At 49.3% G+C, this 23,127-nt stretch overlaps 1 protein-coding gene across 2 annotated transcripts in view; it reads right to left on the bottom strand.

Moving 5' to 3' along the window:
• Positions 1 to 23,127, bottom strand: part of ryk (receptor like tyrosine kinase) — a 492,414-nt gene that overhangs the window by 261,312 nt on the left and 207,975 nt on the right. For both annotated transcript variants that reach the window (XM_072474977.1, XM_072474976.1), the window contains one exon: positions 19,527 to 19,652. In XM_072474977.1, the coding sequence (XP_072331078.1) occupies positions 19,527 to 19,652 (126 nt within the window). The remainder of the gene's footprint in view (positions 1 to 19,526; positions 19,653 to 23,127) is intronic.

Raw genomic sequence — 23,127 nt, 5'->3', positions numbered from 1 at the left:
TGGAGACCTTTTCACCCGACCCGACCTGACCTCCGCGACCTGGAAGAAGATCGGGCCCAAACCGGAAGTGAAGCCCTGACCTCGATTTGGAGCCGACCCGGACCTCTGAGCTCCCAACCCGGCCTAACTACCGACGCCAGCCCCCGGATCGCCTTGCCCAGTCCCCGGAGCTCCCGACCCAGCCCAACGTGACCCCCAGAGACCCGCCCAGCGACCCGACCCGGAGAGGCCCGCCCAACAACCCGACCTACCTGGTGATGGAAAAAGAAAAATCCACGTGGAGGCCCGACCGGGCCTACTTCAAGATTCGACCCCAGGAGCACCCAGGAGGGAACAGACCACAGGATCCAGCCCAACCTTCCTCAGGAAGCCCCTGCCCACGACCCAGGACCCCCGAAATGGCGGGGACCCAGCGCGAGGACAGGAACGCGCTGCAAGGTATTCCCGTGCCCGCAGAACGCCGGGACCCATCCGGATTGCAAACATGCCCCCCTAGCAACCCCTCTACCTCAACCAGCGCCCGGGACCCTGCCAGACGCGACCCCAGATACGTAAACAGCGCCCTGGTCCCCGCCAGCACCCTGGACCCGGCCAGACGCAACCACATACCTTCCACAAGAGCGGACATCGGCCATCGGATCCCAGGATCATCCAGCAGCAGCCGCCGACCGAGGAAGCGAGGGAAACGCAGTGGTCTGCAAGTTAGACTGAAGCAACGCGGTTTCAAAATCCCTCTCCCAGCATACACCTGGCAAACGTCCAAGCGATCGAAAACAAGCTGGATGAACTTAACGTCAGACTTACCTCTCAGAGGGAAGTAAGAGACTGCTGTGTGCTCTGTTTCACAGAGGCGTGGCTCACCCCCGCCTCACCGGACAGTGCCATACAACCTGAAGGCTTCTCAATTCACCGGGCGGACCGCACGGCATCATCAGGCAAAGCGAAGGGTGGAGGGGTTTGCCTCATCAACTCCTCCTGGTGCTTGGATGTGGCGAATCTGGCGACGTACTGCTCCCAGACCTGGACTACCTGACCGTGACGTGCCGCCCATATTATCTTCCACGTGAGTTCACTTCAGCCATTATCACAGCGGTCTACATCCCACCCAGGCAGAAGTGAGGAAGGCGCTGGACGAACTATACACAGTAATAAACAACTACGAAACACAACACCCGGAGGCCTTGTTCATCGTGGCCGGAGACTTCAACAAGGCCAACTGTAGCCAGTTAAAATGGCTAACTCCCGATTTAGATTGGCTAACCCCCGATTTAAAATGGCGAACGGCAAAGGCTGATGGGAAAGTCAGCCAACAGGACACAAACAAGCAGCTGCGGGTTGAGTGTGTATTTACCTCTGGAAAGGCCAGACAAGGTCGATTCCGGCAACCATCAGCATACTAATGAGCAATCCCCGGGAACAATGAGCAACATTTAGATACATAAAGCCAACACAGACTCGTCGGCGCCAGCGGAAGCCCAGGGCACAAAGGGAGGTGAACGCCCACCTCAAGACCGCCCATCGATCAAGGAATCGCTCCAGCATTGGAGAAAATCGAAGTCCAATCACTTGGAACCAGGTACAGGGTCCACCCCTGGGGACTATAAGAATAGAGGCCAAGTTCAAATCGGCCCTCTGCTTCTCTTCTTGACCGGGTCACTCAGCAACGCGAACCAACCCTTGACAGTGACCGGTCCAGCCATCACTGAAATCCAGTAAGTCTTACTTCAACGCTCGCTACTAGATAGGCGCTCCTAGTTACCAATCTGTACCAACTTCGAATCCCGCAGACTCAGAACCCAAACGAAAAGCCATTTGTTTCCCTGACCTGGTGGGCCAGTTCCAAGTTAAGTATTGGCCTGTTAGTCGTAGAAGTAGCTTAGACGTAGAATTTATGCATGAGCAGTGATTACTGTGTATAATAAATGGGCTTTGATTTAAATCTTACTAAGCGGTGTATTGGATTATTGATCATTACTCGGACTTGAACCACATGGCGGTATCAGAAAGATACCTGGCGACTCAAGAGCAAAGGTGATAAAACAGAGCAATTAAACAAAGGCAAAAGTTAGCAACATTATTTGGCGACATCCTGAAGGGACCCGATCTAGAAGTGGAAAACCACTCCGGGAGAACCCAGAATTTGAATTAGAGATCCAATTGGAAACAGAAAACCACAAGAGTCCAAGCAGTTCTGATCAATAGTCATAATTCGGAAGTGTGTGTATGCATGCGTAATTAACAGGGCTATAAGGTAAAACTGATAGATTTTTGTTGCGTCAAAACTGTCGGAAGTTTGTATATCGGAAAGTAGCGAAAGCCGTACCCGTATTTACAGCACCGCCCTAGCTCCCCTGTTCCAAATTTAAAAGAAGCATTCGGATAGGAAAGATGGCAACGCAGGCAATGCAGCGCCTCATGAACCCCGAGGAATTTGCGGTCGCAGCGACCAGCAGCAGTAGAGTGGGACAGTGTCCCATTTGGGAGGAAGAGATCAGGAAATATCTCAAAGGGAAAGGATGGCCCCTTTGAAATGATTTCTGTGATAACGAGGAATCAGGTCCTGGGATTATAGGACATACTTGGTGGGAGAACCTGAGCGAGATCCACAAAAGGGGCTTAGCGAAAGCTCGCAAGCCGATGGCAATCGTGTCCTGCTTGGCAAAATTGCGAGGCACAGAGGAGGTTGTTAGGACGCTCCAGAAAGAAGTAGAAGGCATACATCGGATGAGTAAGGTCGATGTAAGTGAGGTAGAAAAGGAGAATTTAGGCTTGAGAAGGAAATTGGCAGCAAACGATGTAGAGGTGGATGACGCCAAAAGGGCTCACCAGTCTTGTCTGGCGCACATAAGCAGCTTCCAGTCTCAATACAAAAAGGCCTATCAGGACACGCAACGTGCAGTCGTGGTACGAGAAGAAACGGAAAAACAGGTAGAAGCATTACAAAAACAGTGCAGTGAGCTCAAGGCAGCATTAAGAGCACTCCATGCTGCCACCACAGAACAAAGACAAAGCACATTAAACCATGCAAAGTGCCGGAAGCAGATTGCAGAGCTGCAATCACTGCTTTCTGTTCAAAAAGGTTTTCAGGAAACCTTTGGAAAAAAATTAGATCAGGCCACTCACAGCAGGGACACATCACAGCCCCTGTACCCATTCAAATCGGTACCATCGCCACCAAGCACCCCGTAGTTTTAGTTGACCTGCCCCACACAGCAGAACACATCCTGGGAATCGATTTTATGAATTCCTACCACCTTTCATTCGATCCAGTCAACCAGTGTGTCTGGAAGATGGCAAAATCCGCAAGAGCCCCGCAACTGTCAACATAGGAGAGTACATGAACAAAATTAGCGCCGTAGGTGAATTTTGGTTCAACCCGACCACGCTTAGTACGGACAAGCAGGTTAGGGCAGTTCTGCAAAAGAACAGGGCAGCATTCGCGACCCACAAGCACGACTGTGGACGGATGACTGGCTCCGTACAAGTAACAGGACCTGACCCGAGACCCCAAAAACAGTACGGATTTCCCCAAGAGGCCCAGATTTTGGAAGAAATGGTGATATATCTGGGAACAATTATCACGCACAGTAAACGCGAGATCGAGCATAAAAGGATTGACTCGATTGCTAAATTGCCCCTTCCCCAGAACGTTTCAGCCCTCCAATTTAGCAAACCACATTGACGGTTTCGCCAGCAAGGCAGCACCCCTCTCAGACCTCCTAAAGAAAGGAGCCCCCTGGGAATGGCTTCCGCAGCATACGGATGCTGTGGACTCTTTAAAACAGGCACTCATAGCAGCCCCCGCACTACAAGCTCCAGACCCGCTTTCCCCTTACGCCATAGAGGTAGCGACCACAGACCGCACCCTTTCAGCCGTGCTCCTCCAGGAACGGCACGACCAGTTAAGGCCCGTAGCTTACGCCTCCAGACTTTTAGATGCTGTGGAGCAGGGATTTTCAGCCTGTGAGAGGCACCTGCTCGCAGTATTCTGGGCAGTCCAGTATTTTTCATATATTACCGGACTGAACCCCATCACAATTCTCACTGAACACCCCCCCACCCAACTTTTACTGGACGGACGACTCAAGGACGGTACCGTCAGTCAAATAAGAGCAGCTAGATGGACCCTTCTCTTGCAGGGACGGGACATCACTGTGAAAAGGACAGACACACACCTATTTAGCCGACAACTTACAGTACCCCGGAACCCCCCATGAATGCAAAATTATCTCTCCACACCACAGGCCCCTTTATCGCTACAACACCCCCCAGAAAGATAGGTAGTTCAACCCAGAGCCCCCAGCACACGGACACGTGTGAGCCCATAAAGATCTATGTGGATGGATCTTCCACAGTCTTGGATGGGAAACGCATAACAGGTTGCGGTATCTATGTCGAGGATGCGCAGGGACGCGCCCTCGAGGAAGTATCGTTCAAACTACCCGGACACTTAGGCGCGCAGGCAGCAGAGCTCGCGACCGTCGCATATATAGTTGAGGACCCAGATTCCTTCCCCAGCCCAGCAGACATATACTCGGACAGCCTCTATGTCTGCAACAGCCTCACGGAATTTCTGCCCCTGTGAAAAGCAAGAGGATTTGGTTCCGCAGACGGAAAACCCCTTTCCACAGCCCCATTGCTCCGTCATATTTTAGAAAGAGCCCAGAACAGAACCTTTGGGATCATCAAAGTTCGCAGCCACCATCGTTCCTCCCCCCATGGAAATGTGAAAGCCGACGCACTGGCCAAAGCAGGTTCCAGGCACGGATATTGTTGGACACCCCCCCGAAAGCGCCCCAGTGAGTGCAGTTCAGGTCTCACAGACAAAGGTCGAGGATCTAGTGGAGGCCCAGAAGCAGGACACCAATCTCAAGGAGATTATAAAAGGAAACTATCCAGCACCCTATGAGAGGTTGAGAAATACACTGACCACACATGATGGTGTGTTTAAAGACACCCTTTATGTGGTTCCTGAACAGGACAGGAATCAATTGATTTGTTTGTTCCATGACGGTCATGGACATCAGGGAATTGGTCCCACTACAGCCCATCTCAAGCAGCTTTGTTGGTGGCCGAATTTAAAGGAAGATGTAAACCATTACATAGAAAATTGTCTTATCTGTGCCCAGAATAATCCGGGCATATATGTCAAAAAGGCCCAACTCAGCCACACCCGACCCGTTAATGGCCCCTGGACTAACCTCCAGATTGATTTTATAGGACCATTGCCCCCTTGCAGGAATGGCTCTAAATACGTACTTGTGGTAATTGACACATTTACCAAATGGGTGGAAGCGTTCCCAGCCCGCACAAACACTGCAAAAACCACAGCCAAGATTTTGACCCACCACATCTTTACAAGATGGGGACTCCCCCGCAGCATTGAATCCGGCCAAGGTTCCCATTTTACGGGACGTGTCATGCAGAACATCCTCACGATATTTGGCATCACCCAAAAATTCCACATAGCATACCACCCACAGTCGAATGGTATCGTGGAGCGCATGAATCGGACCCTAAAAACTACCCTCAGAAAAATGGTCCAGCAGAACAACACCACTTGGGACTCAGTCCTCCCTTTTGCGCTGATGTTTTTGCGTAACACAATTTCCACTTCCACAGGTTACACCCCCCCCACACTCCCTCATGACCGGACGCCCCATGAAAGGCACAGAATATTTGCTAGGTTTGGACTTGACCAGCCCCGAAGTGACGGCCCTCACACACGAGAAAGCAGTAGAACAATTGGTTGAAAATGTTAAAACGGCTCAGCTAGCAGCTGCAGTAAAATTGGGCACAAGGAAGAAACCGAGCAAGGCTTGTTTTGACAAGACAGTGCATGCGACTGAGTACAGTATCGGACAGCAAGTTATGCTCTCTGTATATAACCCCAGCACATTCCTGTCACCAAAATACTCGGGTTCGTATTCCATTGCGGACAAAGTATGCCCTTCCGTTTATAAAATAAAGTATCCCAATGGTAAGACTGCGTGGTTTCATAGAAATCAGCTGGAGGTATATGGAACACAGTCGAACCACGCACACCACGTCATGCTTGACGCAGCACACCACACCCCGCCCACAGCCAACGTAACTCTACCTTCCCCCAACACGTCCAGCCCAGCCACGGACTCGACCTCAACTCCACCCCCGAGATATACACTCCGCCCCGGAACACCCACAGACTGCAGCAGCAGAGACAGCGACTGTGACTCTGACGATAGCCACAGCACGCCTCTCTACTATCCCCATGCAACAGGACCCACACCTAGCAATTCAGACTACGATCCAAGTGATCCCTTCATGATCACTTTCCTAAATAAACCCCACCACTGACCACCGAACTACACTGACGACCCCGATTTTGTCCACACACAACTAGACACCAACTACTGGCACCGAGATAACTTGTTCCGACTCGTCCGCAACGACGAGAGCGACCCACCTCACACCATGCAGCCCTTTCAGCCCTCATACACTCAAGAGTTTGGCACCCGGGAGAAGATGACGACCTTGGGTCTGACTCCCAAACCGAGAACGCCTTTGCGACCCTGTTCGCAACCGATAACTGAGGTGTCCAGATGATGTTTTAAAAGGAACCGCTTGGGAGAAGTGTTGTCCTTTCTGATGGAACTTGCAGAATGTTTTATGTTGTGTGTACGTTTGTTAAATATTGTATGTCCGACAGGAGAATTATTTCTCACTGCCGCACGCCTATTCGGCCGAAACCTCTGAGGACTTGCCTGCAGAGACTCACCATTGCCAGACACCAGTTCGGCTGAAACCTCTGAGGACTTGTCTGCAGAGACTAGTTAAGGAACCAGACGCCCGTTCGTAACTGCCCTTCTGGTTCAAAGGATAGAACCACTACGGCAGCCCCACCACGGTGGCTACATTTTTGCCCGTTCTTGTCGGTTGCTCAGGCAGTGGAGAAACGGCTTGAGACCCGCCCTGCCTGGGGACCCCCCCTCTGGTCAACTACGCTCGGGTAGGAGAGATACGGCATTGGTAGCCGTCCTACCCGGGGACTCCATCCAAATCGTACCCGTCGCGGCCCATACGCACCTCATTTTGGCACTTTCAGTTCAAAAAGTTTTCTTTTGTTTTAGGTAACCTTTAGGTTGCCAACCGCCTGCTATTTACATCCTGGAACATTTGGATGGTAAATCAGCTCTGGTTCATTATTGGGAAGTGTGCCGTGTCCTAAAATTTGTTTTTTGAAAAAAAATGAGGGAGTCACACATAGTGACCAATTATAAAGGGAATAATTGGCACCACAGGACAGACACACTAGTGTACAAGATATTAAACAAAGATAGTTACAGGCACTATGCTTGTTTCCACAGAACTCCTGAAGCTCCAGGACCGGAGAAGAGAAGAAAGAAAAGGAAAGAGAAGAGCCATGAGGACTTCCTTCATGTGGATCACCCTCATGATTTTGGACTTTTAGTTGCGCGTGAACGCGAACCCCATGAACTCAAGCCCCCCAGCTGTTAATGTTTCACTTCCCCGCAGTACCCAGAGCCCAGTCACCAGTGACACTACAGCATCTTGGTGTGCCAGGTTTATAACCTGATACTCTCGGTCCTATGTAATCGATACATTACTAGCATTAGCGATACTCTGCTGCATAGTGCAGACTATGCGTCTACGGAAACGGAGGAGAGCCTACCGCGCTCGAACCCCGGTATATAGGATCAGATCCCCTATGTTCGGTTACGACCATACCCCCGACCCCCGCGGTCTATAATAAAGTGCGTTCACTTGTGTTTATTGTAAATAAAGAAATGTAAAAAACTTTTCATGAGCAAATTGTATGATCCTGAGCTTGACTGCCAAGCCAGGAAAGACTATGAAATGCTATGATTTTGTTGTATGATTGAGGAAGGTAGGATAATGAAATGTTTAAGTGAGTGTAGTGTATGAAGAATAGTTAGAGGTTCCCAGTTTATTGTTTTGTAATGCATGTCCCTGTCTGACATAGCGCCCTTAGAATTGTTAGTTAAACAATTTTTGTGCATAGCTATGGTCAGTACAGAGGCCATGAAGGAAGTGCCCCCCCCCCCCCCCCCCCCCCCCAGGTCAGGGAATGGAAAGCAACATAGTTATGTGATCCTTCACGCTTCGCGTTAGGATCACAAGGAGGGAATGTAGCCAGTTAAAATGGCTAACTCCCGATTTAGAATGGCTAACCCCCGATTTAAAACGGCGAACGGCAAAGGCTGATGGGAAAGTCAGCCAACAGGACACAAACAAGCAGCTGCGGGTTGAGTGTGTATTTACCTCTGGAAAGGCCAGACAAGATCGATACCGGCAACCATCAGCATAACAAAACACCAGCCATCTGCATACTAATGAGCAATCCCCGGGAACAATGAGCAACATTTAGATACATAAAGCCAACCCAGACTCGTCGGCGCCAGCAGAAGCCTACACAAAGGGAGGTGAACCACCTCAAGTCTGCCCATCGATCAAGGAATGACTCCAGCATTGGAGAAAATCGAACCAAGTGATTGTCCCAATCACTTGGAACCAGGTACAGGGTCCGCCCCGAAAGGCGGGAAGCCCCTGGGGACTATAAGAATAGAGGCCAAGTTCAAATCGGCCCTCTGCTTCTCTTCTTGACCGGGTCACTCAGCAACGCGAACCAACCCTTGACAGTGACCGGTCCAGCCATCACTGAAATCCAGTAAGTCTTACTTCAACGCTCGCTACTAGATAGGCGCTCCTAGCTACCAATCTGTACCAACTTCAAATCCCGCAGACTCAGAACCCAAACGAAAAGCCATTTGTTTCCCTGACCTGGTGGGCCAGTTCCAAGTTAAGTATTGGCCTGTTAGTCGTAGAAGTAGCTTAGACGTAGAATTTATGCATGAGTAGTGATTACTGTGTATAATAAATGGGCTTTGATTTAAATCTTAGTAAGCGGTGTATTGGATTATTGATCATTACTCGGACTTGAACCACATGGCGGTATCAGAAAGATACCTGGCGACTCAAGAGCAAAGGTGATAAAACTGAGCAATTAAACTAAGGCAAAGGTTAGCAACACAACACAACCTTCCTCAATCATACAACAAAATTCCACCTCCTGTCCCACCAGGGGCGACAATACTCTTGACCACTGCTACTCAAAAATCAAGGGCGCCAACCGTTCCATCCCCCGACCGCACTTTGGGAAATCAGACCATAAGACGGTGCTCCTTCTCCCGGCACACAAGCAGAAACTCAAGTGGGAGAATCCAGCTAAGAAGGTTGTGCAGTGCTGGTCCGAGGAGACAGAAGAGCTCTTACATCACTGCTTAGAGACAGTTGACTGGTCCATATTTAAGAATTCAGCGACCAACTTAAATGAGTATGCCACCATCGTCACAAACTTCATCAGCAAATGTGTGGACGACTGCGTGCCAAAGAAAGCAGTACGTGCGTTCCCCAACTCCGGAAACCATGGCTCAATCGAGAGATTGACTCCTTACTGAAGGACAGATCTAAGGCGTTCAAGGCAGACGACCCTGACCTATACAAGAAATCCAGGTACGACCTCCGCAAAGCCATCAGAGATGCCAAGAGAGAATATCAAACCAAGCTAGAGTCACAGACAGACTCCCGGCGGTTGTGGCAAGGACTAAACAACATAACGGGCTACAAAGCGAAGCCGAACAGTATCTCTGGCAGCAGCGCACCCCTCCCCGATGAACTCAATGCATTCTATGCTTGGTTCGAGCAGGTAACCAACAATCTGCTGTCGAGTGCCCCAGCAGCCCATAATTCACCCATACCCACCATCACAGCTTCCGAAGTCAGATTGGCCTTCCTGAAAGTGAACCCTCGGGAGGCGACGGGTCCGGACGGGATCCCTGGTCGTGCACTCAGAGTCTGCGCGGACCAGCTGGCAGAGGTATTCGTGGACATCTTTAATCTGTCCCTACTCTACTCCGAGGTCCCCACCTGCTTCAAGAAGACCACCACCATACTGGTACCAAAGAAGAACCAGGCAACGTGCCTCAATGACTACCGGCCAGTGGCCCTGACTTCAGTCGTAATGAAGTGCTTCGAGAGGGTGATCATGAAGCGCATCACCTCCATACTCCCAGAACGCCTTGATCCACTGCAATTCGCATACCGCTGCAACCGGTCCACATCAGACACCATTTCCCTGGCCCTACACTCATCCCTAGAGCATCTCGAAAACAAGGACTCCTACATTAGACTCCTATTTATTGACTACAGCTCCGCCTTCAACACCATAATCCCCGCCAAGCTCATATCAAAGCTCCAAAACCTAGGACTTGGCTCCCCACTCTGCAACTGGATCCTCGATTTTCTGACCAACAGACCACAATCAGTAAGAATGAACAACACCTCCTCCACAATAGTCCTCAACACCGGCGCCCCTCAAGGCTGCGTACTTAGCCCCCTACTCTACTCCCTGTACACACACGACTGCGTGGCAAAATTTGGTTCCAACTCCATCTACAAGTTTGCTGACCATAGTGGGCCGGATTGCGAATAACGACGAGTCAGAATACAGGCGAGAGATAGAGAATCTAGTGGAGTGGTGTAGCGACAACAATCTCTCCCTCAGGGGCTGGTTTAACACACTGGGCTAAATCGCTGGCTTTGAAAGCAGACCAAGCAGGCCAGCAGCACGGTTCAATTCCCGTATCAGCCTCCCCGAACAGGCGCCGGAATGTGGCGACTAGGGGCTTTTCACAGTAACTTCATTGAAGCCTACTTGTGACAAAAAGCGATTTTCATTTCATTTTTTTTCATTTCCATGCCAGCAAAACTAAAGAGCTGCTAATTGACTTCAGGAAGCTAAGTACTGTACACACCCCTGTCAGCATCAACGGGGCCGAGGTGGAGATGGTTAGCAGTTTCAAATTCCGAGGGGTGCACATCTCCAAAAATCTGTCCTGGCCCACCCACGTCAACCCTACCACCAAGAAAGCAAAACAGCGCCTATACTTCCTCAGGAAACTAAGGAAATTCGGCATGTCCACATTAACCCGTACCAACTTTTACAGATGCACCATCGAAAGCATCCTATCGGGCTGCATCACAGCCTGGTATGGCAACTGCTCGGCCCAGGACCTCAAGAAACTTCAGAGAGTCGTGAACACCGCCCAGTCCATCACACGAACCTGCCTCCCATCCATTGACTCCATCTACACCTCCCGCTGCCTGGGGAAAGCGGGCAGCATAATCAAAGATCCCTCCCACCCGGCTTACTCACTCTTCCAACTTCTTCCATCGGGCAGAAGATACAGAAGTCTGAGAACACGCACGAACAGACTCAAAAACAGGTTCTTCCCCACCGTCACCAGACTCCTAAATGACCCTCTTATGGACTGACCTCATTAGCACTACACCCTGTATGCTTCATCCGATGCCAGTGCTTATGTAGTTACATTGTATATGTTGAGTTGCCCTATTATGTATTTTCTTTTATTCCCTTTTCTTCTCATGTACTTAATGATCTGTTGAGCTGCTCGCAGAAACATACTTTTCACTGTACCTCGGTACACGTGGCAATAAACAAATCCAATCCAATCCAACAGCGTCAATAGACAGAAGCGGCAAGCAAGCAGATCCACGATGCGAAGGATCCCCTGCCGCTCCCGTGAGAGGGAGACCAGCGACCCGAAAATGATCACCCCCCATCAGGCGATGGATGGAAGGCATTCCTCACCAGAGAACAGAAGGAGATGAGAGACAACATTCGGGCTGAATAAAGGTGGCAGTGGCAGAGGCAGTGTGGATGACCAGCTCCTTTACATCTCGGATCAACAAAGCAGCATGGGAGGGATCATGAAGATCCTGAGAGAGTTTGGAGCCTACAAACTCAACTCGAACAAGAGTCAAGTCTTCCCTGTGAACCCGAGAGGGGGAGGGCCAGAGCTGGGGCGACTGCCAATCAAACTAGCCCAAAACAAGTTCCGCGACCTGGGGATCCAGACTGCCCATGACTGGACACGGATCCACAAGTGGAACCTGGCCAGTCTGTCGGAGGAAGTAAAAAATAACCGACAGAGGTGGGCTACACTCCCACTCTCCCTTGTGGGGAGGGTACAGACGACCAAGATGAACGTGCTGCACAACTTCCTCTTCCTGTTTAGATCCATACTGATCTACTTTTCTTTTTTGGTCGACAAAATAATTATGCCGTTTGCGTGTGTGTGTGTGTGTGTGTGTGGGAGAAAGGGGGGGGGGGGAGAGAGAGAGCGAGAGCGAGGGAGGGAGAGAGAGAACCCAAGGAAAGTCCCAGAGAAGAAGAAACATGGGAAACATGCTCTCCCAAACCAACAATACTACCACTGGCAGCCACGGTGGAAAGAGTGAGGAGGTGGTTGAAGGAACCAGACACAGAATGGGGGAGGATGGAGTCCTGTACAGGGATGACCCTCCGAGCCCTCACCACAAAACACTCAGTCATCCCAGCGATGGCAACCAAGCTCCAAACCTGGAACCAGATGAGGCAGCACTTGGCTTGACTGAAACGGACCCAGAGACACACAATGCTGGAGGAACCTCTGGACATGGGTAACCTGGAAGGGGGAACCTCGGGGGCATTATGAATGACTATCAGAAAGAGCAGTCTCCCCACTGAATGAAACACGGGAAAAATGGGAGGAAGAACTCGGGATGGAAATAAGGTGTGGATTCTGGAGCGAAGCACAGAACAGGGCCAACTGTACCTCCACTGGTGCAAGGCAAGTGGAGGTGAGTGACTTGGGTTACAGGAAGATACAGACGGGATGGTCAAATGTACGGATAATTGGCAGATGGAATTTAACCCTAAAAAGGGTGAGGTGATACACTTTGGAAGGAGTAACTTAACAAGGAAGTATACTATGAAAGTTTGACACTGGAAAGTTCCGAAGAACAAAGGGACCTTGGAGTGTTTGTCCGTAGATCTCTGAAGGCAGTATTTTCTTTCTTTCTCGTCAGTATTTACTGTTGATAAAGGCACGAATGTTCGGTATTCAGGGAAATAGGGGCAGCACGGTAGCACAAGTGGAGAGCACTGTTGCTTCACAGCGCCAGGGTCCCAGGTTCGATTCCCGGCTTGGGTCTCTGTCTGTGCGGAGTCTGCACGTTTTCCCCGTGTCTGCGTGGGTTTCCTCCGGGTGCTCCGGTTTCCTCCCACAGTCCAAAGATGTGCAGGTTAGGTGGATTGGCTGTGCTAAATTGCCCTTAGTGTCCAAAACGGTTAGGAGGGGTTATTGGGTTACGGGGATAGGGTGGAAGTGAGGGCTTAAGTGGATCGATGCAGACTCAATGGGCCGAATGGCCTCCTTCTGCACTGTATGTTCTATGTTCTAAATAAAACTCTTGGAGGAGTGTACATAGAGGTGGTGCTAGAGGTATTAAAGCGCATCAAGATATATAAATCCACGGGACCTGATGAAATGTATCCCAGGATGTTGTGGGAGGCTTGGGAGGAAATTGCCCGCCCGCTAGCTGAGATATTTGAAACATCCACAGCCACAGAAGAGGTGCTTGAAGATTGCAGGGTGGCAAATGTTGTGCCCTTGTTTAAGAAGGGCTGTAGGGATGAGCCTGGGAACTACAGACCGGTTAGCCTTACTTCTGTAGTGGGTAAATTGTACGAAGGTATTCTGAGGGACAGGATCTACAGGCAGTTAGACAGGTAAGGGCTAATTAGGGAAAGTCAGCATGGCTTTGTAAGGGGAAAGTCATGTCTCATGAATTTGATTGAGTTTTTTGAAGGGGTAACCAAGAAGGTAGATGTGGGCAGTGTAGTCGACGTGATCAAGGCACCGCATGGTAGGTTGTTGTAAAAGGTTAATCATAGAATCATAGAATTTACAGTGCAGAAGGAGGCCATTCGGCCCATCGAGTCTGCACCGGCACTTTGAAAGAGCACCCTAGCCAAGCCCACACCTCCATCCTATCCCCATAACCCAGTAACCCCATCCAACACTAAGGGCTCACATAATCCAGGGTGAGGTAGGCAATCGGATACAAAATTGGCTTGGCTACCAAAGCCAAAGGATGGTTGTGGAGGGTTGTTTATCAAACTGGAGGCCTGTGACCAGCCATGTGCCTCAGGGATCGGTGCTGGGCCCACTGTTATTTGTTATATATATTAATGATTTGGATGAGAATTTAGGAGGCATGGTTAGTAAGTTTGCAGATGACACCAAGATTGGTGGCATAGTGGAGTGTAGAAGGTTATCTAGGATTGCAACAGGATCTTGACCAATTGGGCCAGTGGGTCATGAATGGCAGATGGAGTTTAATTTGGATAAATGTGAGGTGATGCATTTTGGTAATGGTAGGGAGTTGGGGAGAGTTACAGAACAAAGAGATCTAAGAGTACAGGTTCAGAGCTCCTTGACGGTGGAGTTGCAGGTGGACAAGGTGGCGAAGAAGGCATTCAGCATGCTCGGTTTTATTGGTCAGAATATTCAATATAGGAGTTGGGACATCTTGTTGAAGTTGTACAAGACATTGGTAAGACCATACATGGAATACTATGTTCAGTTCTGGTCACCCTATTATAGGAAGGACATTACATAGATACATAGAAGATAGAAGCAGGAGGAGGCCTGAAGAGCAGGTGTGAAGAAATGTCTCCTATCTCTGTCCAAAATGGTTTACCCTGAATCCTCAGACTGTGACCCCTGGTCCTGGACACACCCATTAATGGTAATATCTTCCATGCATCTACCCTGTTAGAATTTTATAAGTCTCTATGAGATCCCCCCCTCATTCTTCTGAACTCCAGCGAGAACAATTGCAACCTAGTCAATCTCTCCTCATATGAAAAAAATGAAATGAAATGAAAATCACTTATTGACACAAGTAGGCTTCAATGAAGTTACTATGAAAAGCCCCCAGTCGCCACATTCTGGCACCTGTTCGGGAAGGCTGGTACGGGAATTGAACCGTGCTGCTGGCCTGCCTTGGTCTGCTTTCAAAGTCAGCGATTTAGCTCTGTGCTAAACCAGCCCCTGCATGACAGACCCGCCATCCCTGGAATCAGTCTGGTAAATCTTCGCTGCACTCCCTCGAGAGCAAGAACATTCTTCCTCAGAGAAAGAGATCAAAACTGCACACAATACTACAGGTGTGGCCTCACCAAGGCCTTGTACAATTGCAGCATCACATCTCTGCTTCTATACTCGAAACCTCTCGCAATGAAGGCCAATATACCATTAACCTTCTTTACCGCCTGCTGCACCTGCATGCTTACCTTCAGTGAATTGTGCACAAGGACACCCAGGTCCCGCTGGAGATGCCCCTCTCCCAATTTACAACCATTCAGGTCGTAATCTGCCTTTCAGGTGAGAGCGGAGAGATACAAAATGCTCACAGAGGGTGGTGAGCATTTGGAACGGGCTGCCAGAGGCAGTGGTAGAGGCGGGTACAATTTTTTCCTTTAAAAAAGTTAGACAGTTACATGGGCAGGGTGGGTATAGAGGGATATGGGCCAAATGTGGGCAAGTGGAACTAGCTTAGGGATGGAAACTGGGCGGCATGGACAAGCTGGACCGAAGGGCCTGTTTCCATGCTGTAAATATCTATGACTCTATGGCAGAAGGGCAGGTTAATAGGGTGGTGGAAAAGGCAGATGGGACACTCGCTTTTATAAATCGGGACATAGATTACAAAAGTAGAGAGGTCATGATGAAGCTGTATACAGCTGGAGCTTCACATCCTTTAAAAATGACATGGATGAGTATTTGGCATCCCATAACATTCAAAGCTATGGGCCAAGTACTGGCAAGTGGTATTCGGTGGGTAGGTCAGGGCCTTTCTTGCCTCAGTGCAGACTCAATGGGCCGAAGGGCCTCTTCTGCACTGTAATATTCTGTGATTCTGGGAGATACTGGAACTAAGTAACAAGTTGAAATGAAGGGGTCTTCCATTTAAGAGAGAGATGAGGGTCATGTGGCTTTGTAATTCTCTTTCCTGGAGAATGGTGGAGACAGGGAGATGCAGATACATTCTAGACTGACAAGGGAGCCAAAGAATATCACGGGAGGTGGAAAGTGGAGTTGAGGCCACAATCAGACCAGCCATGATCTTATTGAATAGTGGGGCCGATTTGAGGGGCTGAATGGCCTACTCCTGCTCCTAATTTGTACGTTTGTATGTTTTCCTTTTATAGATAAGAGTAATTCTACAAACCTGCCTGCTTTTATTTGTTGGAGTGTCTTCTGTGCAGGCTTGTTTCTTTCTTTTCTGGCTCTGCTTTGTTTCTAGACTGCTGCTCAGATGTTGCTGTGGGGTCATTTCCAAGCTTTCAGAGTAAGTCTTGCCCACAAAATGATTCAGTGTGGGAATGTGGGAAGCAGCAAGTTCCAAGCTGCTGCTTCCAATTTCAGGCTTGTTGTCAGAACAGTCAAGGACCCCAATCCTGCATCTTGCAACTATAAACTTGCCCTTCTGACAACCAATCTGTCTGCTATGTGGCTACTGTACTCGGATAATTTTTAACCTCTCAGGGTCCTGTCTGTATTGGAGTCTTTTGCACTGTTGAACTCTTAAGGATCTTCAGCCAGTCCAGGTAAGCAGCCAGCTGTCACTCTATTGTATTTGACAATTCTTCCAGCTCTGTCACTCTGTGGTACTTGGTGCTCTTCAACATTTCTCAATTTTGCTTCTTCTGTTTCTGACTCATATAGGAGTGACAGGAACTCAAACAATATGTAACCAGTATGTGGCTCATTATCGTAACTTGAACATATATAGACACGGGTAAAGCAGCACTTTACTCGATTAATCTACACCCACAATTCCCAGGTCATAGAATACCTACAGTACAGAAGGAGCCATTTGGCCCATCGAGACTGGATCGACCCTCTGAAAGAGCACCCTACCTAGGCTCACTCCCTCGCAAGCCCATAACCCCATCTAGCCATCCAATACTAAGTGATAATTTAGCATGACGAATCCATCTAACCTGCACATCTTTGGACTGGTCACAGGAAGCTTGGCATCACTTCCTTCAGTGATTCCCTTAAAATGATTCTATAACACCTGGTAAAAGACCTAGAGCATAATTAGATGTTCAACAGCTTAAATTTTAAGTGTTATAAAAAAAAAAGATTTTTCTTACCTTAATGGTTAACTTCATATTTTGCTATTCTTGTATCTTGGATGTCGCATGGGGCTACTCACACTAAGTTACATTAATGGATAGACAATGTGCTTTTTGCCAGGATGGAGGTATACTCCTTTAAGACCAAAGTCTAAGTGGTAAGATTGTTTGGTCAAGAAATAGGCAGGGCAGGTTGTTATGCGTTTCTTAGTTTCAGGCAGGAGATTATATGTGCAAATGCTGTTTTGCATCAATAACACATGACATGAAAACCGTGGTTTGTGCATAAGTGTCGACATACCACTTTTAATAAAGTAAAAAATAGATTGGGTTTTCTTTTTTGCAGAAAGCTCCACAACGCCATCAAGTGGCAGCTACATGATACATCAAGAATAACTGACTGCAAAGAACATACAACAAAACAATGGCTGAAGATCCACTACTCAATTATTTCTTTATTACTCTGTATATTTGATTTGATTTATTATTATCACATGTATTAGTACACAGTGAAAAGTATTGTTTCTTGCATGCTGTACAAACAATGCATACCGTACCTAGGGAAGGAAGGAGAGACTGCAGAATATGTTACATTTATAGCAAGGTGTAGAGAAAAGATCAACTTAATACGAGGTAGGTCCATTCAAAAGTCTGATGGCAGTAGGGAAGTGTAGCCACCTGAGTTGGCCACTTCCCAACTTAAAATGGAGAACCGCAAAGGCTGAAGGGAAATTCAGCCAACACAGGCAAAGACTAGCAAATACAGAAATCATGTGTATTGGAACCTGTAAGGAACCAGACTGCACTGAAACCAGCAGCCATCTGCATAGTAATGCAGCAGCCATCTACATAGTAATGTGCGATTCCAGGGCACAATCGCAACAGCTAAGGTGAATAAAGCCAAGCCAGACTCCTCGGTGCCAGCAGGAGCCAAGACAAAGGAAGGCCAACGATCAGGGAACCGCTCCAGCATTGGAGAAATCGATCCAAGTGATCGGAAAGTAGTACAATCACTTGGAACCAGGTATGGGGTCCGCCCCGAAGGGCGGGAAGCCCCTGGGGACTATAAAGTAAAGCCCCCAAGTTCAAATCGTCCTTCTTTGGCAGGGTCACTCAGCAACTTGAATCAACCCGTGAGAGTGACCTGTCTTGTTGCCGCCAAGCAAGTAAGTCTCAAGTCAATGCTCGCTACGAGATAGGCACTCCTAGCTACCAGTCCATACCAGCTTTTGAATCCTGCAGACTCAGGACCTGAACAAAAGGCCATTTGTTCCCCTGACCTGGTGGGCCACTCCGAAGCGAAGTATAGGCCTTTTAGTGCTAGAAATAGCCTAGAAAGTAGAGTTTATGCATGAGTAGTGATTTACTGTGTATAATAAATGTGTTTTGATTTGAATCTTACTAATTGGTGTGTTGAGTTAATGATCATTACTTGAACTTGAACCTTGTGGCAGTATCATAAAGATACCTGGCGACTCTAGAGCAAAGGTTATAAAACAGAGTCAATTGAACCAACCAAAAGTTAGCAACAGAAGAAGCTGTTCTTGAGTCGGTTGGTACGTGACCTCAAACTTTGGTATCTTTTTCCTGATGGAAGGAGGTGGAAAAAAGTATGTCCAGGGTGCGTGGGGTCATTAATTATGCTGGCTGCCTTTCCGAGGCAGCGGGAATTATAGATAGAGTCAATGGATGGGAGGCTGGTGTGCGTGATGGATTGAGCTACTGTCATGTGAGAGTACCTTTAAGAAATGGATGTTTATAAATGGGTGTGTATATAAATATCTGTAGTGAGAGTACTTTTAAGAAATGGATGTTTATTACTGCAGTGATGTCAGAGAGTGGGTGGAGCTGGGCTGTGTCAGCTTTTTACTTTAGTTTTAGGCTGTTTGCTGCAGGGTGTGTTTTAGTTTCGTTTTCAGTGTTGGAGCTGAAGTCAGACAAAGCAGGTGTACTGCTGTTCTCTGCCATGAAAAGACTATCTCTTGATCATTTGGTGAATTCAGAATTATAAATGTTTTCAGTAGTGAATGTAAACTTGATGTGTTTCTGTTGAAAGGTGTTTCTTTTATCTTCTGGATGTTGTTTGGGAAGTTATTCAGCATTACTTAGTGTTGTATTCTTTGGGAGTTGTATTTGAATTGATGGTTGCTAAGATGTTCACTGTATGTTTTAAAAAGGTGAGCTTGAGTTCATAGAATAAACATTGTTTTGCTTTTAAAAAAATACTTTTCCATTTCTATTGTACCAAAAATAACAGAAAATGCTGGAAATACTCAGCAGTTCAAGCAGCATCACAAGATAGAAACTGAGTTAATGATTCAGGTTAATTACCTTATCATCTGACAGGATAGGAAAGGTACATGACAATCAAAGACTTTGGGAGAGAAGGGGAGGGGGAAGGAGGAATACATTTTTTTTGCTGCAAACCTCAACTGTAGTCAAAGTTTTTTACCTTCCTGAAGAACGTCTTTGAAAGTGATCCTCTCTCTGGAGATTGCAATGTCCTTTACCCTGGCCTTTGCCTCTGCTAGTGTAACACTTTTGAGGTCATTTTTTTCTATCCGTAGTGTTGGGTAACCTGCAGAGAAAACAAAGAGTAAAGCATGTTACCAACACTATATTAACTTAAGTGTTGCATTCAAAAGTCACAGGGTGTTGAACCACAGGATTAATGAAACAGGAAGTTATAGCAAGAGAGATAAATGGGAGAAGAGCGAGAGAGCAACAGGTGTAAGGAGGAGAGCGCCAAGAGAAATAGGAAATGGGAGTACATTAAAAAAGGAAAGGAACTGGTCTTGTTTTATAGGTAAAATTCAAATTATCAGAGTAATAGTGGTAGCCAACTTAAACAACAGAATTATTAGTGTTCAGTTAATTGTGAAAGATTAAGATTGAATTGAATCGGTTAGGATTGTATTCGCTGGAGCTCAGAAGAATGAGGGGGGATCTCATAGAAACGTATAAAATTCTAACAGGACTAGAAAGGGTAGATGCAGGAAGGATGTTTCTGTTAAAGGTCACGAGAGGGGGGAGCACGAGGGATGGGGAGCCAGCGAGCGGGGTGAGGGAGCCAGCGAGCGGGGTGAGGGAGCCAGCGAGCGGGGTGAGGGAGCCAGCGAGCGGGGTGAGGGAGCCAGCGAGCGGGGTGAGGGAGCCAGCGAGCGGGGTGAGGGAGCCAGCGAGCGGGGTGAGGGAGCCAGCGAGCGGGGTGAGGGATGCGGGGGGAGCATGCGCGTTTGAACGCGGAAGCAGGCGACAGGGGAGTGCGCGCGAGCAGGAGCGAGAGAGGGGGAGCGGGAGAGGGGGAGCGGGAGAGGGGGAGCGGGAGAGGGGGAGCGGGAGAGGGGGAGCGGGAGAGGGGGAGCGGGAGAGGGGGAGCGGGAGAGGGGGAGCGGGAGAGGGGGAGCGGGAGAGGGGGAGCGGGAGAGGGGGAGCGGGAGAGGGGGAGCGGGAGAGGGGGAGCGGGAGAGGGGGAGCGGGAGAGGGGGAGCGGGAGAGGGGGAGCGGGAGAGGGGGAGCGAGAGAGGGGGAGCGAGAGAGGGGGAGCGAGAGAGGGGGAGCGAGAGAGGGGGAGCGAGAGAGGGGGAGCGAGAGAGGGGGAGCGAGAGAGGGGGAGCGAGAGAGGGGGAGCGAGAGAGGGGGAGCGAGAGAGGGGGAGCGAGAGAGGGGGAGCGAGAGAGGGGGAGCGAGAGAGGGGGAGCGAGAGAGGGGGAGCGAGAGAGGGGGAGCGAGAGAGGGGGAGCGAGAGAGGGGGAGCGAGAGAGGGGGAGCGGGAGAGGGGGAGCGGGAGAGGGGGAGCGGGAGAGGGGGAGCGGGAGAGGGGGAGCGGGAGAGGGGGAGCGGGAGAGGGGGAGCGGGAGAGGGGGAGCGGGAGAGGGGAACCAGCACGCGGGCGGGAGAGGGGAACCAGCACGCGGGCGGGAGAGGGGAACCAGCACGCGGGCGGGAGAGGGGAACCAGCACGCGGGCGGGAGAGGGGAACCAGCACGCGGGCGGGAGAGGGGAACCAGCACGCGGGCGGGAGAGGGGAACCAGCACGCGGGCGGGAGAGGGGAACCAGCACGCGGGCGGGAGAGGGGAACCAGCACGCGGGCGGGAGAGGGGAACCAGCACGCGGGCGGGAGAGGGGAACCAGCACGCGGGCGGGAGAGGGGAACCAGCACGCGGGCGGGAGAGGGGAACCAGCACGCGGGCGGGAGAGGGGAACCAGCACGCGGGCGGGAGAGGGGAACCAGCACGCGGGTGGGAGTGGGGAACTAGCACGTGGGCGGGAGAGGGGAACATGTCCTTGATAACAGGTTCTATCATTTTCCCTACACATGATATCTAGACTTCCAAGAGGCATAGCATAACCACTTAACAACCTGCTGACTGAGGTCAGGGCATACAGAGTAAGGGACGAGTAGCTGAATGGATAGCTAGTTGGTGGCAAGACAGAAAGCAGTGAATATGGAAAAGGGACAGCTGCTCGGAGTAGCAGAAGTCAGGCAGCAGGATTCCACAAAGATTGGCTTCTGGACCACTGTTGTTCAACTTATATGAACAATCCAGGCTTCAGGGTTAAACATTTAAATTTGCAGATGACACAAAATTAGAGGAGATAGAAGATATGAAAGGAAGACTAATTACAATAAACTTGCAGAATGGACTATGATTGGCAATTGTACTTCAACTTAGGTAATACATTTGGTGAGCAAACGAAGGTGATATATTGCTTGGAAAATAAAAATCTAAATGGAGGAGGAGCAAAGGGATTTAACAGCACAAATGATTACATCACAGATCATAAGGCCATAATAAAAGCAAACCATGCACGAGGACAGCACAGTAGCACAAGATCAATTTCCAGCTTGAGTCTCTGTCTGTGCTGAGTCTGCACGTTCTCCGTGTCTGCGTGGATTTCCTCCGGGTACTCCAGATTCCTCCCACAAGTCCCGAAAGACGTGCTGTTAGGTAATTTGGACATTCTGAATTCTTGTGTACCCGAACAGGCACCGGAATGTGGCGACTAGGGGCTTTTCACAGGAACTTCATTGCAGTGTTTTTTTTAAATATAAATTTAGAGTAGCCAATTTTTTTTATTTTTTCCTGATTAAGGGGCAATTTAGCGTGGCCAATCCACCTAACCTGCACATTTTTGGGTTGGGGGGGGTGAAACCCACGCAGGCATGGGGAGAATGAGCAAACTCCACAGGGACAGCGACCCAGGGCCAAGATTCGAACCCGGGTCCTCTGCGCCGCAGTCCCAGTGCTAACCACTGCGCCGCATGCCGCCCTTCATTGCAGTGTTAATGTATGCCTAGAACATAGAACATACAGTGCAGTAGGAGGCCACTCGGCCCATCGAGTCTGCACCGACCCATTTAAGCCCTCACTTCCACCCTATCCCTGTAACCCAATAACCTCGCCTAACCTTTTTGGACACTAAGGACAATATAGCATGGACAATCCACCTAACCTGCACATCTTTGGACTGTGGGAGGAAACCGGAGTATCCGGTGTAAATCCATGCAGACTCGGGGAGAAAGTGCAGACTCTGCAGAGACGGTGACCCAGTGGGGAATCGAACGTGGATCCCTGGCGCTGTGCTACCGTGCTGCCCATAATGTTATTTCCCTAACTGGGAATCGAACCCGGGCCGCGTGGTGAGAGCGCCGAATCCTAACCACTACACCACCAGGGAAGCCTACTTGTGACAATAAAGATTATTAAAGTCCATTGTTAGAGGTAGAATTAAAAGCAAAATCGGAGTTAACCTTGATTAGAGCACATTTGAAGTGCAGTATGGCAGGTGGGTGGGAACCAGCGCATTAGCTTAGAAGATGTAAAAAGTGAAGGGAAAATAGATAGCAAAAATAAGAGAACAACATCATCACCAGGTCTGCTCATACGCAGTGGTCTGAAGTATATTTGTTTCAACGCTAGAGGAGAGCAGGTAAGGCAGACGAACTTACAGCACTAATTAGTATTTGAAACTATGATGTTGTGGCTATCACAGAAACGTGGTTAAAGGAAGGGCAGGATTGGCAGCTGAATGTTGGAGGATATAGATG

Source organism: Scyliorhinus torazame, chromosome 14 (genome assembly GCF_047496885.1).
Source record: "Scyliorhinus torazame isolate Kashiwa2021f chromosome 14, sScyTor2.1, whole genome shotgun sequence".
NCBI classification, from domain to species: Eukaryota; Metazoa; Chordata; class Chondrichthyes; order Carcharhiniformes; family Scyliorhinidae; genus Scyliorhinus; species Scyliorhinus torazame.
Note: the sequence above shows the minus strand (reverse complement) of the source record. Positions and strands in the feature narration are given on the sequence as shown.